The sequence below is a fragment of the Acanthaster planci genome, linkage group LG13, assembly GCF_054643075.1.
Source record: "Acanthaster planci isolate LZ-2023a linkage group LG13, COTS_SCS, whole genome shotgun sequence".
NCBI classification, from domain to species: Eukaryota; Metazoa; Echinodermata; class Asteroidea; order Valvatida; family Acanthasteridae; genus Acanthaster; species Acanthaster planci.
The window spans coordinates 2,402,189-2,420,963 of NC_141789.1; the positions used below are offsets into that span (position 1 = coordinate 2,402,189).

The 18,775-nt window shown below is 43.6% G+C and overlaps 1 protein-coding gene across 3 annotated transcripts; it reads left to right on the forward strand.

Annotated features, from left to right (window-relative positions):
• The first annotated feature begins 892 nt into the window (after positions 1-892).
• Positions 893-18,374, forward strand: sfi1 (SFI1 centrin binding protein). Of its 3 annotated transcripts, none has more exons than XM_087144965.1 (29): positions 893-1,356; positions 2,489-2,710; positions 3,119-3,190; positions 3,309-3,419; positions 4,173-4,267; positions 4,656-4,876; positions 5,434-5,593; positions 6,257-6,418; positions 6,843-6,913; positions 7,685-7,777; positions 8,211-8,308; positions 8,499-8,565; positions 8,997-9,127; positions 9,771-9,852; positions 10,401-10,493; positions 10,826-10,911; positions 11,029-11,104; positions 11,430-11,525; positions 11,746-11,822; positions 12,212-12,314; positions 12,448-12,544; positions 13,161-13,321; positions 14,097-14,171; positions 14,420-14,671; positions 15,281-15,600; positions 15,885-16,013; positions 16,307-17,248; positions 17,476-17,596; positions 17,754-18,374. In XM_087144965.1, exons 1-29 carry the CDS (start codon positions 1,091-1,093, stop codon positions 17,859-17,861), a joined length of 4,587 nt encoding a protein of 1,528 aa, XP_087001091.1. In that variant the 5' UTR covers positions 893-1,090; the 3' UTR covers positions 17,862-18,374. The 3 variants fall into 3 exon arrangements, with proteins under 3 accessions (XP_087001091.1, XP_022086659.2, XP_022086660.2); XM_022230967.2 differs by having other exon boundaries at positions 2,504-2,710; XM_022230968.2 differs by having other exon boundaries at positions 2,507-2,710.
• The last annotated feature ends 401 nt before the right edge of the window (positions 18,375-18,775 follow it).

The following is an 18,775-nucleotide window of genomic DNA, read 5'->3' on the forward strand; positions in this document are numbered from 1 at the left end:
AAGGATACTTCATAGGTAAGAAAGTAATCGTTACATATTTAGCAAATATACGCACCAAAACCCAGAGAAACAACAACATGAAATAAAAGCAAGGATATCGGGACCGTGAGTAAGGTTTTGATATTTTTTCTCCATCAACGTCACGTTGGATGAGCCTGAAGCATTCGCCTTTGAACCCCCCCCCCCAAAGGTGGATACGCCGCTATATGTCAGGTCCTGTATTTGACCCGGACTCCAGTACAAAGTGGTTTAATTTTTCTTTAGGGGAAACAGACAGTCCAACTGTAAGAGGCTACATTGTGAAATCAATCCAGCTCAGTCGAAGGAGTCGAGCGGCTTCTAGGTGAGTCAGAGACTTGAAGCTGATAAGCATTTAACCTTTTCACCCTGTGTTTGGTGCTCGGGTTGCTCGTCCATTTCATTATCCGGTCAACTTCTGTAACCACCGTGTCCAGTTTAAAGGAAAATTCAGTCCCACCCTTTGCTTTTTTTCTGTTCGATCATATGGGGATTCCATAAGAGGTTGGAATACTTGAAATTCACGACAGCCTCAAATTCAAACTTTGGGGATCGCTCAGCGTTTTGGCTTGCAAGCGCGTCCGCCACTGATGTTAGATGCATGGCGTTATTTGCGCTATTGGTCCGAAGTTTTTCAGTAAAACACAAAACAGCCGTAGATATTAAAACAGAAGCTCGTATCAATGATTAAAAAAATTGTGTGATAAAATAAATGTTCAAAGTTTACATGGAGTAAATAAATAAAAATTGTAAAATTAAATTTATTACATTTTTTTCTAAAGTTTAGTCTTTGAAAAATGACCTCTAAACTACTTTAGCCTGATAAACTGTTTCAATTACATGAAGTTTGAATTATACTGACAAAGTCAAACAAGTCCAAAATGGCTGGCGCGTAAACATGAATTTGGACCACTTGTAATGACAGCAAAAACAACACGTCAACCATCAACCAAAGACATCTTTAAGAATCAAAAGACTTTCATGGCATCAACAAATTCCCTGAAACCAGCAAGATAAATATGAGAAGATTTTAGGGAGGAAAACAGTCGAAATCTTGGCTCAGTACTTCATCATGCAGCCGACGGCAACACTGCTGCAAGGTAGCGTACAAAAAGCCGATCGCTTCTCGCAGCGAAACGATGCCAGTTTACGGGCAAAGGCAAAACAGGCGGTGCTGCATGAACTCAGCGAAGGTCTTCGCGTCAAGGCAATGAAGATGAGGTTAGCTGCACGAGGGGATAGTAAATTGGACACCAGAGGAGACGGCAGTGATCCAGGAAATTTGGGAATGAAGAAAAGAAAGGAAGAAGAATTGGCTCAAAGGCCAGCAACAAAAATGTGAGCTTACTCAAACTCAAGTAGTGGAATTGAATAGGCCTATTGTAGAACTACCGTGTTTGTGGTCTGCTTCGCTTGCACTCCCACGGAGTAAGTGGGCGATGAAACTCAGAATCTAGCCCCACTAGTGTGGCACGGATCACTCCCGATTATAAATCGGTAGTGATCCGTGCCACACTAGTGGGGCTACTCAAGACTCTACATGCTCTAGGCATGCTAGAGGTAGGCTACGTATGCCACTCCCACTCAGAATAGGCCCTAGTTTTACTATTCTGAATAGAACCATCTTACAAAATGCGGGAAGATTCCATATACGGACGCCATTATGACCTATTATAAGCCATCAGAAAGCAAAAACATGTCCAGAAAAGCGCAATTTAGGAGGGAAAACACCCAGTTGTTTACTGAGAAAATACTTTGAAGTTTTCAGACCAGTCTCATAGGGTTTGTGCACGGGGAGTCAAGTTACCCCACGGAGGAATGAAAACATAGGCTACCCCCTGAACTGTGGGATCCGACGTCTGCCCCACTCCCACGAATGTTCGTGGGAACGGGGTGGACATTGGACCCCACAGTTCTAGGGATAGTGTCAAGTGGCATCCATCTCTGAAACTCTTTCCCAAAATGCTTGACTTGATTTTTCCTTTTGTCTGTTTTGTACTTGAGTTTGACTGCATTTTACCGGTAATATTCGGGCATTACTACACATTGGCATGAATATTAACCCTAACCTTCCCCAGCCACACAGAATTAAACAGTAGTAAAGTGTTTCATTCTGTGGGGATAGGTCTGGTAGGCCCACAACAGCTGGCTTTTGCATTGGGTTTGGCATACATGTACATTGTACCTCAGAAAAACAAAGTCCAACAGCCTCTGTGCACAAAGTCCCATATGGGTATCTAACTTTGTGTGAATGGGGAAGGTTAGGGCCAGCAACCCCGGGGGGTTAGGGTTAAAGTATTAAAGATTGTCAGCTGGCATAGCTGGTTTGAGTTACCCTAATTTTAGGTTTTTAACATGTTTAAAGGGTCAAATTATGAAGTTCTGGTTGTTCGGCCTGCTATAGTTTCTTTTGTGTGTCATAAGCCTGTTTCTTTTTCTACTTTATTTTTTCTCTTTCTTTCTTGAAAAGTGCACATTCACCCAGCAGGTCTCGCATTCCAGTCGCCAGGTCACAGGGCAAGACGACCCCCAAGACAGTCCCCCGTGTCCACTTCCAAAGTCCCGACACCATGCCAAAGAAGGAGATGTCCCAGCCTGGCGTACCATTGTCTGCACCGTCAAGTCGCCTGCCTAGGACAAGACCTGGCTATACCTGGAACATGGGTGGCCGGCTGAAAGAAATCAGAATAAGGTATGTGACAAGCTCACACTGACCTACCTGCAGTGTGTAGGGTTCAACAGTTTTTTTTTGGTTTAAATTTTACACCTTGGAGAAACTTTAAGTAAGTTCTTAAGGCCAGTTCATACTTGCTTGGTGCGACAGTGACTACAAACATGGTTTTGTGACATCTGATCAAATGTTCTCACCGCAGATTTGCAAAAGTTGAACACATTTTAACTCAAGCAAAATTTTCTGCAAATGTCATTTTATGACAAATTTACTTTGTTTCTGCATATTCCTAAAACATGAACTGACCCTTCTGTGTCCGTTTTGAATTCTTTGATTCAATGTTTCTGAATAAATCATGTAATATCAAATATATAAAAGATAAAAGTCGTTGCTAACAAGAACATGGTTTCATGTGCGTTTTTCTTTCAGACATCTTGCAAGAAAGTTCCTCCATATTTGGATGGCTGCAGCATTTGGCCGCATTCGCCCGTCTGTCGTAAGGTATGCTGTGCTGTTGTCATCTACAATGTCTACTGAAGAAAGAACTATACTTCACATATTCAAAGGCTAATCTCTTGTGATTTGAAAGAGAAAAGGTCACTTTTTGTCCCCCATTTAGGCAACATTACAGGAAGCGTTTGCTGTCCATAGCCTTCAGAGAATGGACCGATTTCTGGTGGACTAGTCGTAAAGAATGGAAATTGCAGATCAGAGCAGACTACCACAGGAGGTAAGTGTCGTCAAATCCCAGGATGCAGCTGCAGCACCATGTCCATTATAAACTTGAATTGATTTGTTCTGGATGCTGTCTGAAATACTGATTCATGATTAAGCGACTCTATTTAGTCGAAAGGTGACCCTTGAAGAACGTGGGAGCTTTTCATGAATGGTTGGACTGGATTTGGTCGTAGAATGGTTTGCTTATAATAATTTTTGGTGTCCGCTTGCTTTTACCAAGTTGAAGGAATAAGAAGTCAGACAGATGTTTTGTCCACAGACCATTTCTGTGGTTCTGGCTTCAGGTGAACCACACATATTTCATACATGTATATGACCTGTTTCTCTAATCCCATGAAAAAGCCTATTTTGCGAAGAGCTAAGCTTCGATTGAAATCAAAGATCGTATAGCGCCGAAGTCGCAAGATGAATAACTCTGCCCAAAAGGTGTAATTACCACGGGTGCCATTCGAGCAAGCGATACGCCTGTGCAGTTTACTATAACGCTTAGGCGCAGGCTCACCAGGTGCACGTGTCTGCCATCTTGCGTCGTGTAGCGGCGCTATACGATCTTTGATCGAAATACAGCACTCATCAAGAATGTAGTCAAGTCTTTCCTAACAAAGCCAAGAGTGCTCGCTTTTGAAGCCATTCATAAACACAAGCCAATTTCCAAAGTGATCCTATCACCCTCAGGTTTTGGGGGGAGGGTTGTTTGCTGTTTTGGGGATCACAATCGTACACAACATATGTTGTTCCACTTCAGGTATCGCCTTTGCCAGACAGTGTGGTATGCTTGGAAAGAATTTGTCCTGCTGGAGAAAATCAAATGCTCGAAAGAAGCTGTAGCAGTCGCACACGGTAAGTACGTGAACAACTGAGAAGCAGCTTGAGCCCTCTCCACGCGATTTTACCGTCTGTCAGTGCCAACTGGTATGGGGCTTTCCTACTGTTGGTGGGAACTTTGGCTACAGCTAGCCAAAGCTTTCCTACTGTTGGTGGGAACTTTGGCTACAGCTAGCCAAAGCATGCAAGTCTATGGGAAAATGCCTGCTGCGGCTAGCTGGAGTCTTCCATTGCTGGACATGTTATTGCTAGTCATAGTCAATTGTGACGTGGCCTGTCTTTGGTGTTGATACTCAGCTGAGCTAGTAAAAACCATCGAAAACATTTGGAAATGAAATCTGCCTGATACAGGAACCACGTTTCCACAAATGTATACACCCAACCTTTGCAAATCGATTTTCAGCCAACGGGAAGCTAGAGTCCCGCGTCTTGGACGCCTGGAAGGTCCACGTCGTCAGGCGCAGGGCCAAGGCTGCGCTCCGCTGCAAGGCCGACAGCCACGCGGCAGTTCGATACTTAGCATGGGCCTGGATGCAATGGGTGTCACAGAGACGAGAAGCCCTGGACAGACATGAGGCCGACGACTACGCCGTACAGCACTGGGCTCAGGTCCTTGTACATAAGGTAGATGCATGCCTTCTGGATTGGCTTTAGACAGAGCCAGGGAACCTAGCATTGTTTGGCCCGCTGTCATTCCCTGGCATACTCCCAGTACTGAGAGACGTAATGGGATAAAGTTTAATTATCATCCTTGTGTTTGGATAGAAGCTCATTTTTGAACACCGAAGTTTTGGAACTTCAGAATTGGAAAAAAAAATCAGTGCAATGAAGCAGCACCGCATGTTATGTTTAGATCTGTGTTCATGTTTTCTGGGGGAGGATGCAAACACAATTCTTCCTTCCGGCTCTCCCTTCAAAGCCTGTTTTTCCCCCTCGCTAGCGTCAGCAGAAAAAAAAATAATTAACTTCTTAAACCAATTCTGGACCCCACAGATCACGAAACACCGTCATACAGCTTTTCCCCAGAACAGTTAAATTCCCTTTTTTTTTCCACATTACAAGTTGAAGGATGTCGTTTGCAATCTCTCAGTTGTACTTCTTAAAGTTACCTGCATTTCATCAAACATTCGTGGCCAACCATTTGCCACGACCACGTTTCATTTGTTGTAATCATGCCTTAGATGTGGCAGAGATGGAGGGCAGCGACTCGTGACAGGCTGGAACAACATCTCAAGAACCAACAGGGCATCAACCTGCACGAGAGGAACTTGGTTGCTCGGTGCTTTGACCGTGGACTGGTACCGTACACGGCCCACCGCAGAAAACGCAGGCGAGAAAAGGGTATGTACTCTCTCAGCTTAATATACTACTTGAAGGTGGAGTTTGGCTATCCTCAGAAAAAAAGTGGACTTCAAAAGATCTACATGTGTCTGCTGCAGGATAAAGCTCAGCTTTGTTAGGTGTGACTTGGCCCTACAAGCCTGTACCTTGGTGTCATGCCTACGTACAGTGTGACACAACTATTAAAATAATGAGAACGCAGTTCTGCATCGATTATTTAGGACTTTTTCCAAGCGTGGTGGTTTAAGAGCCGTGCCAGGGTCCCAGGGTGAGATTGGAATCTTAAAACTTGGATTCAAAGCAAAGATGGTACCACCAATTGATTTTGACAGGGTCCAGCTGAGATCCATAGTTAACCAAAGCTGGACCTACTAATTCTGAAATAGGGAAATAGCTCATTGTTGGACTTGGCCGGTCAACTGTTCAACGGTCAACAGGTCAACTTTCAATCGTGCACACCACACAGTTGAAGGACACGACACGTGACGGATTGAGCTCGGTTTTAGCCATGACTGCATCTTGCTCCTGTTTGAAACGTTTATTTCATTTCAACACCTACTCTCACAAGTTAGCCTGCCTCCAGATTCACCTTACTGACAAACAAAATCAAACTCTGGTGCCTCAGTATTCCCGAGTGGACTTCTATCCAATATCTACCCACAGCCTACGCCTCCCAGCTGTACCGAGATTACCTCCTACGCAGTTGTTGGCAGCAGTGGTACGGCCGCTGGTACACCTTGAAGCTCATGTACGAACAGCGAGACAGATTGAATGCCATGGCAGAGCGGAGCCGACTCAGGAAGCATTTTGTCAGATGGAGACACTGTATCCTTTCAATGGTTTACCAACTACATTTTTGAGCACTTTGCCTTCTTTTATATCTTGTGCTTGACCCAAAGTCCTTAACCACTTTGCTCAAAACCTTCCCCAATTCCTTGTGTTTGAAATCATTCACTGCTCCCAAATACTATGCCGCAACCTTTGTTCTGTAACTTTTCAAGAGGTGTCAAGCCTCATTTTGCCCTAATAATGACCCAGTTGAACCTTCCTCAACCCTTCAAAATCTATCAAAATCTCTCTAGTGGTGGAGTTTGTACGCTCTAGGAAGGTTAGTGTTAACAGATGGAAGAACTAAGGCACATGATCACAGTACACTCAACAAGGCATCAGTAACGGTGCACTCAATATGCCAGCTGTTGTTTAGACATGGCAAATCGGGAATTCTTTCAGTTTCCTTAATTCTACAAAGTCGTGACATTGCAGTCGGAGAAGCGACTGAAGATGAGACTAGCCGAGCAGCACTACAGATGCCAACTCTTGGTAAGCTTTCCCAGACCAACAGTAAATGAATCAGTAACAATCATATTGAATTTGCCTCTCTTGTAAGTTCATTTCAGGCCATTCAAGCTACTGAAATCTGAAAATGGCATCTCAAATGGCATCAGCCTCTTCCTTTGTGGCACTCAACACTGGCAGACCTCCAGAATAATTTGTTAGACTGAAAACTTCAGTGTGATCAAATCTGATCAAGCACTTCTCTTGGAGTGAATAACTCATAAATTATTATTTGAGTTGGTACCATGGATGCATTTCTCTAATAGCTTCGTTTGGTTCTGTGACCGCACGGTACTTTATAACACAGTGACATGGCTTTTTAGACGGTGCTCTGTTCCTGTGCTCTGCTCAGATGCATGGCCCAAGCAGATTGCATATCACCTGCCACCGTGCAAAGCTTCAAGTTTCAATCAAATAGTTGAAATGAATCTCTTGCCGGTGTATTGTGTGACCCACACCCAACAAACTGAAGCGGAAGTCACCAGTGCCACTTTTGAGTTAGAGGCCATTGATTCGAATTCGGCACGATGTAAATCAACAGGAATCCCCAGCACTTGTCAACCACATACATGTATTGTCCATCTTCGTCAGGATACCAAACTGAGTGATTCTTAAAAATGAAGAGCTGTTGTCTCTCTTTCTGATCCACACTGGAGGAACAAAGGACTTCAATACTCATTTTGCAAGATCTGGACTTAACATTAATGGTAGCTGATAATTACATCATAATGATTGAGCATTACTTGCGTTCTGCAGAGATCATGCCTTGGTGCTCTCCAACTTGCCGTGGTGAGGCAACGGCTTCAGGAAAAGAGGAAGGCAAGAGGAGAGATGTTCAGGAACCATTCTGTAAGTCCGTAAACAGATTACTCAGCAAGCCTTGTATTAAAATAAAGTTGAAGAATTCAACCCCAAAAAGGTAGCATAGTTTGCTTTCAAGAACTGGGTTATGGTGACCTATTGAATTAGTCCAAACTCAGAAGGGAGATTCTATGCACGGCTTGAGTTGTTGCCTGGGTTAGTAATGTTGAATCTTCTGGTCAGAATTTATCCTGTAGCCTTAATTATAATGTATAATCCTCATCACAGAATTGCAAACCCACAAAAAAAGTAAACGAATCCTGTTATCACACAGACTCTGAGAAATGCGTTCATTACCCAGCAGTGATTACCACCTGCTTTGGCCTAAATAGCACAGAAGTTTTTCCAGTCGTCACCCATTCATTTCTCTGTCGGGTTACATACGTCACCTCATTTCTTTTTCACTCTTGATTCCAACTAGCTGTTGTTCCACGCCATGCGGAGATGGATCCAGAGGTGCGAGGAGAAAGAAGAGCTCAGCCTCTTCACACTGTCACGCCAGGCAAGGAGCCTGTTCAGGTGGGTTACTTCTGTGGTTACCCCTCCCTCTGTTGAAACGGACAGGCATCGCATGTTACAGATACGTACATACATACATGACTTGGTCATTTAAATATTTTAAAAATGATTCTTTCTAAAGTGTAAATCGAAACGTGAATATATTATGGCTCGTTTGCTTATTGAGGGCGATTTGTTCATTGGTCCGAAGGTCAAGAATTCTGAACCAGATGATGAAGAGGTGGAAGGAATATACACTTTGGCGGCGAAGACGGCAGGTGTGTTCATTGTGAATCAAAAGGTTTTGTCATCAATGTGCAGTTGGAGTCGACATCTTTTCTTACATTTTTGCTAAATACCTTCAGAAAATCTGGGAAATTGATGTTGACCGAAGGCCAAGACGGTGGCTGTCACAGAATAAATACCTGTAAATAACAATTCAAAGTTTGGTGAAGGCCTCGTCTTGTCGCATTACCACAAGGGGGAAGGAAAGAGTTGTAGATGAGGGTGATGTGTTCTTTTGACTTTAAATTGGTAATTTTTTCCTTTGCAAATATTACCGGAATATTAATGAATGGGCCATTTTTGTATATTTGGTGTTTGTTGAATGGTTAATTCTGTGATCTTACAGTGTAAAGACAGTCACATTAACACTTCGTCTGTGGGCTCTTGCTAGAAATTGTCATCTTCCTTTTTTCACGCTCCCCAGGCGCAGTACGCCATGGCAGAGGCCCACTACCTGTCACGCCTGCTGCCCAAATGCCTGCATAGCCTGAAGGTGTACACCCAGAGACAGCAGGACCAGCGGTGTGATGGGATGCAGGCTATCAGCTTCCAGAGGTAAGCGCACCGATGCCTTGGTGGTTGGTTCACTGGCTCATTTTCTTTCTCTTACTATCACCCGATTTTTCGTCGTTCTGTACGTACTGAGCCTCTTGTTTCCATGGCAAATGTCAATAGGGACACCGTTCCTTGTAAAGATTAGAGTGTCCCTACTTTTTTGCGACTTCCTGTTTGAAAGCCGGTTTTGTATCACCATTGTGGAAACAAGTGTTACTTCTAACTGTGGTTTCCTTTTTGTTTTGTGCTCGGATTGTCTCACTGTGAATCAAAAGTAGTGTTTGTCCAGTCTCAGTCCTGAATCACACGGATCACCTCAAGATGCCTGTTGCAATTCACCAGGAGAAGCACTGTTCATTTTCCGGCAGAGCTGAGCAAATTTGACCTTTTAAAAAAAATTGGCTGATACAGAGAAATTCAAGCTATGTGGTGTTTTGAAATTGATAATAGATGTGTTTTGTCTCACAGTCACTGAAAATCCATTTTAGGAGTCTTCTATCCTTTTTTATGATATTCAGACTTTGAATTTTTCCGCCATCTTGCACCATATAAAAAAAAGTTCCTTGCCCAATCTTTGACTTGAGATTGGAATACAGAGATAATAAGCTCAACAAGGATGATTTTATCCTTTGTATTTGACCAGAGAGTGTGTCCTGGGTTTTTACTTTGTCCGATGGTGGCACATGTATCAGACAAGCCAGAACCTAAAGACAATGCACCGATTGGTAAGTAAGGGAAGTCAAACGAAGACCAACCTTTGTGTGGCAACCCTAAGGTGGTTGTCGTCAAATTCAGCGACTGTCATTCTAAATAAAGAGCCAGCGAACCCAATGCAGGCAGAATTTGTTTTCAGAATTATTTTGTTTAAACTGGACAGAGGGTGGATTAGATTATTTTCTAGGGGGAGGGGTAAATGATTTTTAAAAAGGTTGCCTTTACTTGTCCCGTGTTGTGTTTAAAGGATATGCATTTTTTTTCCCTGGCACAAGGCAGAGCTATTGATTTCTGATCAAATCACACACTGTTCAAACGAAAAGTTTTTAGTTGTCGCTATTCGTCTCCTATTCCTCCGACTAGAGATCTGGTGGAACTGACGTACGATTAATTTAGCTATAACACTTGTAAAACGACGCACACAATGGAGTATCCTTGTGTTGTAGTTTTAGCACATATGTAGTGTTTCCTGTTAGGACATGACGGAGGTGATTTAGAGAAACGCAGACCCAAACAAGTCTAATTTCAGGTGCACCCCTGTGCATTTCATGCTGTACAGGCTGTGCTGCACCGCGAAGAGACCCTGGGAAAGAGGGCGCTGCGGAAGTGGAGACACCGGACGAGGCTCAAACAGCAGCTGGAAGAGAAAGAGGTATGAGCCGAATGCAGTCCACATCATCCTCAGAACGAGTCTGAGATTCTCAGACTGATGTTCCCTTGTTCTGCCTGCTTAAGCAGGCCTCCTAGGTGTGTTTCATCTTATTATATTCAGCTTGCGATAGTGAGGGGAATGTGGCCCTCTGAAAATGTTTGTTCTTTCTCCATCAAGGAGATATTGTCAGAGATACTGCTTGAAGGCACCAAATTCGTTTCCTAAATTTCTAAAATTCAGATCCTCAAGAGTCAGTCATTCATTACGGAATCTGGTCCCATCGTGTTTGCCTGGTAAGGATTTTTAGATTTTCATATTTTTATTGTTTTCAGGCAATGGCATTGGAGCACTATGAGGGACGTCTTCGAGCCACGGCATTGACAACATGGAAGGAGTTTGTTGCTGAGTGCCACCAAAGGTAGGTAACAGTCTGTGGATGACCACACCACCAGAACAGTAGCAACAAAAGAAAATTGTCCAAAAGACTTTGATGTACAGGTTTATGATCTGGCCAACTTCTTTCTTTTCTCATTAGGCATGAGCAAGAGCAAAAAGCATCCGATCACAGCAAGAAGAACCGAATGAGCAAAACCTGGAGAGCATGGTCTGAGGTGAATCCTGCTTTTTATGGAAGTTCCCAATTGGAAGTTTTCAGAATTTTCTTCCAAGCTTTTCAATCTCATTCGAAATTCAACAGTACAAACAGACAAATCCAATGAGGTGTTTACACCAGAAAGGCCAGTCATAACAATGGAAGGTGGGAACTACTGTTCAAAAATAAGTGGCCGATGATGTTTTTTTTTTTCAGAAGCTAGCAAGCATAGTGCTTCCACCATTTCGTAGGGTCCGTTCCCGAATGTACAGTAGTCTGGTATCCAGACTTGTCTTCAAGGAACGGTATTTGTGTAAATGGCCGTGTACTTTATCTTTGTATAGTACATGTTACATCGCCGCTTCAAGAAAGACAAGATGCGGAGAGCTACCAGCTATCACCGACGACATCTTCAGGACAGAGTACTCGCTTCATGGAAGGTCAGTTGAAGGATTTTCCCCTAAGAGGGGTTCGCATTGGATCAGTTTGAATTAAAAAGGTACCGTCCTTGCTCATCACTGTTGGAATCTGTCATTGTATGATACACAGAATCGCAACAGTTTTTGAAAATACTCCTGTCGCGAGCACCTGCAGCGTCAGCAGGGTAATGGAATTGCGAGGAACGCATTTGCATGTTCATGTGTCTATTTCTGCCTGCAGTTGTACCATCGGCGAGTCCAGACGATAGAGAGAGAAGCTGAAAGGAGGAAGTTGATCAAAGATCAGGAATGTTTGAGGTTAGTCCTGCAGATCTCCCTCGTTTTATTCAAGTTGAATTTTGTGGATATTTCTCTCTTGCAACAATGTGCCTGTGCTCTCTGGTATCTTCAGACTCTTGGACATGATGCAGATTGGCGGATTTTGATCCTGTTTTCCCCGAGCAAGACATTTTGATGCAATAGCACTTTGGAGCTAATTTAGAGCAAGGAAGCACCTGTCAGGGCAGCTCTGGACATTGTTGTGGTTGATCGCACAGTTGCAAAGTTTATTCAATGGTTTGTGACCAAAACAAATCAGAAACCATTATTGGCTTGCAAATCCGGGGCAAGAATGACTTTAATTGCACCTCAATTCTTTGACATGAACAGTTTGGAAGTATCACAGATTTTCTCATTTACTCACTCAGAGGGGCGGTGAAACAATGGCACTTCAATATTAAGGAGGAAGCAAGAGAAAGGAGCCTTGAAGACAAAGCTCACACGTTCTGGACGAAATCTATCAAAGCTAAGGTGGAAGTCGTTATGTCCTTTTTCTGTTGTATTAAATTCTCCGGCAACATTTCCATTACTTTCTCAGCACCAGATTTGTGCTTTTACAATACCAATAATCGTATTTCACGGATGCACTTGCTTGTGATTTCAGATATTCGCGTCGTGGTGTCAGTTTGCTATCTTGAAGGCCCACAAGAGAGCGACAAATGCTGAGGAATTGCGTAGGATTCAAGACCAACTCAATGCAGGTTGGTTGTTCCAAATTTCTCAATTTAAAAAACAAACAAAATTGGTCACATGCTTTTGGTCAGGTCCAAAGTGCGGAAGATTTTGTCGGTTTTTTAGAGCTGCAAGTCAAAGTTCCTTAAGAAATTCACTTTCTCAGCTTGAAGAACCAGGTACATTGAGCATGCTCAGTATCACATACCTGTTTGAGATTCCTTTGAGCATGCTCAGTATCAAATACCTGTTTGAGATTCCTTTTGAGCATGCTCAGTATCACATACCTGTTTGAGATTCCTTTGAGCATGCTCAGTATCACATACCTGTTTGAGATTCCTTTGAGCATGCTCAGTATCACATACCTGTTCGAGATTCCTTTGAGCATGCTTGGTATCACATACCTGTTTGAGATTCCTTGGAGCATGCTCAGAATCACATACCTGCTTGAGATGCTTAGTATCATGGAAGATTGTTGACTACCAATTACTTGTGGTAATTCTTTGGGGACTCGACTTAAAAATTTCCCCCCAGCAAAAACAGAAGCCGCGTCACTAAGTTTGGACCTCTGGTGTTGAGTCATCAACAAATTTAAGGACATCATGGCATTGTAGCAACTAATATTCAGGCCCACTTTTTCCTCAGGCAAACTCGGGCGAGTCTTTGTTCGCTGGCGTTCGTCGTATGCTGTCTCGGTTGCAACAAGGCAACAGACGGACAAAGCCATCAGTCACCATCGCACAGGAATGATGAAACAGGCTTTGGACAGTTGGTGCACTTTCAAACAGCAGGCGATACGAAAACAGGTTTGTTTGAATTTTTCCAGCAGTACATTATTACAGCCAGAAGCACTCCAAAGCTTTTCAGTATTGCCTGAAACTGATTGCTATCCAAAGTCCTCCAAACAGGCTTCCAGAAATTCTCATCTATGAATCTTTGCTTTTTAAACACAATGATCTCAACCGTGCACCTCGTAACTCTGAAGTCCCAAATGATGGATTTTTTTCTCTCCCATGCATGATATGGAGAAAATAAGGTTAACCCGAACACTCCTCAGTCCTCCAACAGGTGAAAGATTGAGGAATGTTAGGGTTAATGGCCTAAACAGGTGTTTTTTGCATAGCCTCATTTGCTTTCATATTTTCTTGCAGATGTGAGGCCATTGTGGCAAGAGTCACCTGGTGTGCATAAATTTTGTTCTTACAGGAATCAATTGTGGGCACTGACTCTTTACTGATACGATAGCTGGACACGTGTGTGTGTGGCACTCTAGCTCTGTGCTGTTAATGCCTTGTGCTCATTAGCCAATGTCACACACTACACTTGACCTTTGATCCTATGGGGCGCCTATCATACAATACTGCATCAATGTACCTCTTGTCAGCTTTTGAAAACGTCTCTCGCTTGAGCAAATAGTTTCACGGTGAACATCGAGAGATTGATTTGGTTAAAACATTTTGTTGGAGGGGGACTGCTGGTTGGCCTGTTTATGGTTGGTGGCAGATTCCCCGACTTAGGTCATTGGAGATGTACGTATGTTTTGCAATGTATTTGTATTACATCCTTGTATATGTGTATCAGTTGCTGATGAGACAGGCTATGTGGTTACAGAACACCAGGTTGTCTGCAAAGTTCTTTTTGAGGTGGAGAGCTGAGGTTAGTGCCTTCAAGATTTCTGGTTCATGATTTGAAAAAAGTGATGATATTTTGCCAGTCTGTCTCTTCATGAAGGCAGTCACAAATCTCTTCGTAAAAATGGTGACGCAATGTTTCAGTTGGTTGAAGCCATTCCAGAAGTCATCACAACCAAGACCCACAGTCTGATCTCTTGCTCAATTTAAGATGAAAGCCGTCCTTGAGTTACTGTAAATTCCATAGATACGTTTCTCCTTCCACGAATGCAGTTTCACAAGTCCAAGGAGCACCAGACTAAGACGATCATGGCACTCTGGCAATGGAGCCTGATGCTGCAGAGGAGGGTACTAGACGCCTGGCTGTCCTACACCACAGAGCGGCTACGCAAGAAGCAGCGTGTGGCCGCAGCCATGGCCCAGCGCAGGCAGCACATGCTGCGGGAGGGTGTCGGCCAGTGGATGAGGGTGGGGACTTGCTGGGCTGAGCAGAGGTCGAAGGTCGCAGCCCAGCAACAGGCCAAGGTGTCTGGTTTTTCCCAAAAGATACAGATTTTTCTCTCCGGGCAAAAGTGGGATTTGATGCAGGATTGAGATTAAATGTGGAACCAAATACATGTATATAACCACAAAGCCGTTCTAAAGATTTGTAAATCAGTGACAGTAGGTCTTTGACTGATGACATCACACATTAATTATAAGTGCACTATGGGGCTAGTAGGGGCCCAAAGTAGGGTCCCTAGTCCACTTAGCTTCATAGCAAAGCGCACAGGCAAACAAAATGTGTTGCATCACACACAAGGGCCTTCCAATTTTATCCTTGTAACGTTTTTATCAATTACTTGCAATAAGATTTGAAGCTTTGCCTGGGGAAGGTGTGATTGATGAAGTTTGTGTTGACGCCATGTTGGAACAACCTCTTTTGGGAAGAAGTATGGTTTGATGAGAACCAGTGTTTTGGGATCAACAGTTGGACCAGTAATGCCCCAGTCATCTTCAGGAGTTGGTTAAAACCACCCTTCTTTTCAAAAGAGTACTTTAAATACTGAGCAGAATGAAAACAGACTTCCATCCAAGTGGAGATATAGTTTACTTCTCTCCAGCCGTGGAACTTGATTCATTTTTCTTTTGCAGAGTGCATACAAGATCTTCCATGTGGTGAGACGCTGTGCAACCCACTGGAGACTCATGACCCAAAGGAGGCGCTCCATGTTAGACACAAAACCCCCAAGCATTTCCCATCAAGCTGTCCAAGGTCACATACCTCTCACGCCTCCTCAAGACGCTGTGTCAGTTGTGGGAGACAACATTTTGTCCTCTCCCACTGACCATTTGGTGGCCAGAAGTAGCCTGGGCAGAGTGCCAAGTAAGGGGCCAATGTCTTGTAGCACACTGCCCGTCATTGCTTTGAGTTCGAAACCACACCTGAGAGAAGGATTCCAGGCTGTCAGTAGGTAAGGATTACTTTTAATTGGTACAAGTTTATGATTGGGCTTGTAGGGAATCTTTTTGGTTTCAAGTTTTGTGAAACTGTAACTGGATTAGTGCAGATTGAGAAGATGAGGACATTTTGGTCCTCGGAAGACTGGGATGTGAACGTCTTCATCGGGCAAATGTGCTCTGGTAAGATATCCTGTCATATTTCTATCAGGTAGAGGATGCCTATGCATTGGGATTATCCGTAAAAACTTCAGGATGATTCAATATTTTGGAGTTTGTTGTTATTGATTCATTACAGAGCAATGCTGGAAGGTGAGTCCCCACTCAGAGCGAGGCCAAAACCCAGACGTCCTGACTTCCTCATGGACTCACTGCAGAAAGAGGGCTTATGGGCTAGTGGACCTAGGCCAGCCCAGTCAGTGCCAAGGTAGAATTATTTGAATATATCAGCGAATATAGAGTCCTCAGAAGAGAAACTAAGAGTCTAGGAGTTTTCCAAGAGCTTGTTTGAAGATAAGTGAAAATGAAAAGTAGAAATGCTTACAATCAAGTGTGATGAGAAGATGTCATGAACCTTAATTGGTCGGCTTTGAATTTTTAGGTTCTTGTTAACATTTCAGAAGTATTCCCAGAGCAGCAAAATCTTTGATGGAACTTTCTTAAAGTACTGGGAGATGGTTGATTCTCAAGTAAGCAACCCTCCAGTTTTGTTTATTTCAGTGAGGCACCATATGAACCCGAACAAGAACTGTATCTTAAGCAGCAACAGATCTCATCTGGGAATGCCCAGGCCAAATACCAACCAGGCCTTCCTCTAGCCCCTGAGACTGAGTCTGTGCCTCGAAGAGTGCAACCTCAGCCAGCTTCAAAGCCTGATCATCACATACCTAGACCAGAGAGGTTAGAACCGATGCTGAGAAGAGTACCAGTGAGTCCCAACTCTGAGGACGAGGTAATGCAACCCAGGGGGACCCGGCCGCTGGTCACTGAGGTTGACAAGAACAGGCCGGAGGTTACTGACTTGCTCTCTTGTGGACAAAGTATTGAACATGTGAGGTGGGAATCTCAGGGGGGTTCTGTCAGAGATAAAGAGGGAATGGGTTCTTTACCTGTTGAATCTCCAGGGACAGGAAGGGAAAACTCTGCTAAGCTAGGTTCCTCTCAGGGAGAAGTATTTGAAGAGACAGGAGGTTTGTTGGAGACTCACACGCTTAGTCATCTAAGGCAGGATGCACCTCTTCAGCGTGATGAAGAGAGAGGTCTGGAGCTGTCTTCCTCTCCACCTCCAACGAAACATGTTCTGCTGCCACCATCTGCTTTCATGACCTCTAAAGGTCAAACAACTCCCAAACCCAAGCAGAAGGCACAAGTCCCCTCTGCCGCAGATCGACAGCTGGTAGCAGCATCATTCCGGCTCAGAGATAGTGAACAAGAACTGCATCGTGATCACTTACAGGCACATGAACCACAATCAGTAAACTTGAGCACAGGACTGAGAGACCAGTACACCCAGCCAAGCTTGCCCCAGCAGAGCCGAGAGCAATACAGACATGTAGGAATGAGAGACAGGATGAACAGTGCACAATCTCAAGACATTTATGAAGAGGTTCAACAAATTCACGAGCAGTTGCAAGAATACCAAAGGACTAAGGAGAGATACAGGTAATCGAGAGCAAAAAACTTGACACCACAGAAATGATTCCAGTCTCAGTAGCTGAAGGATGTCTGTTGGATGCGATCCTCACATTTTCAGAGCATTACCTGCGCTTTTCATTGCCATCACCCACTGACTGTTCAGAAGAATTGATGCATTTAACAAGTCTAAGACTTACTTATTCAAGTGTAGAAATCCGTGACTTAATGCCTGCACCATTGCTGTCCATTCATAGAACACTGAAGGAACAGGGTGATCAGCTTGGCACCTGGTTGACAGAGTACCAGCACACCCACGGAGAGAAGGCTGAAATTGAAGACCAAGATGTCCTTGAGGTGATGGAGGAACTTGAACAGGTATAGAGTCTTCTAGAGGCAGAAATTGGTTTTTCCAAAAGCAGTGATTAAGGTTTTGTTTAGAAGGGGAGTCAAACTTGATGTTGAGTGTAACTCTGCTTTCTTAGATAAATGTAAGTGCTCTACATATGCTGTCTGTTTTTGATTTTTTGTTTAGATCGGACTCGAGATGGCCGAGGTATCGGCAAAATTGAAAAAGGACAAGCCCACTGTTGGAAGGCTCGTCTCGAGGGTCACAGCGCTTATGGCTGAAGCACAGGAATAGATCAGTTGCCTCTTCATCGAATGCTTACATCGATTGAGAACAACTTGAGAGAGAGAGAAATTATGAGATTTGCGGACTGTTAAGGGCTTCTGTGACATTGTCATCTTACAGGGATATGGTAACATTGTACCATGTTAGTCACCGTGTGCATGTGTCATTAATTTTGTAGAGGGCTTTTAAGTAATTTTACATTTTAAACAAACTGCAGAAAAATATTCAAAGCAATGTCTGCAAGTGGAAGGTTATCCTAAAGAAACAGTTCTCAGTGCTGGGTTTGGTAGACCCCGAGTCCGTACTTTGACAGTTTGTACCAAAAGTGACTTCACACAGCCGGGGCAAGTGCCCATCAGGCATTTGTTTGTACTGGTAACCATGACTTCAATACTTTCGTTATGACTTATCTATGTATTGCACTTGATTAAATCTGCATGTAATGATAATATATATCAATGTCAATATGAAAATAAATGTTGAGTGAATATCAGCAATGATTGAACAAGTAATTGTAGGAAATGACAAATTAGATTCGTCAGTTCTTTAGATGGCATTTGGTGGTTGATGACGTTGCTGGTTGATATGATAGTTCTTAAGATGGCATTTGGTGGTTGATGTTGCTGGTTGATTGGGATAGTTCTTTGAACGTGACGCACAGAGGTTGATTACACTGCTGGATTTCAGATCAAAATGCGCAGCAAAGAGCCGTGATGGTGAATACAGGGATTACACTTCACGGCTTTTCAATGGTTCCGTGCCACGTGAAAAGAATGGTCACCGAGTACCAAGTGCCGGGGGGTCTCTTGTCAATGCATGGCATTTGACCGTGGGATATTCGTAGATACACAAACAAGTCAATGCTTCATTACATCTGCATCTCGTCACTACGTGTAAAAACTCTCGTTAAGCCAGTGCACACC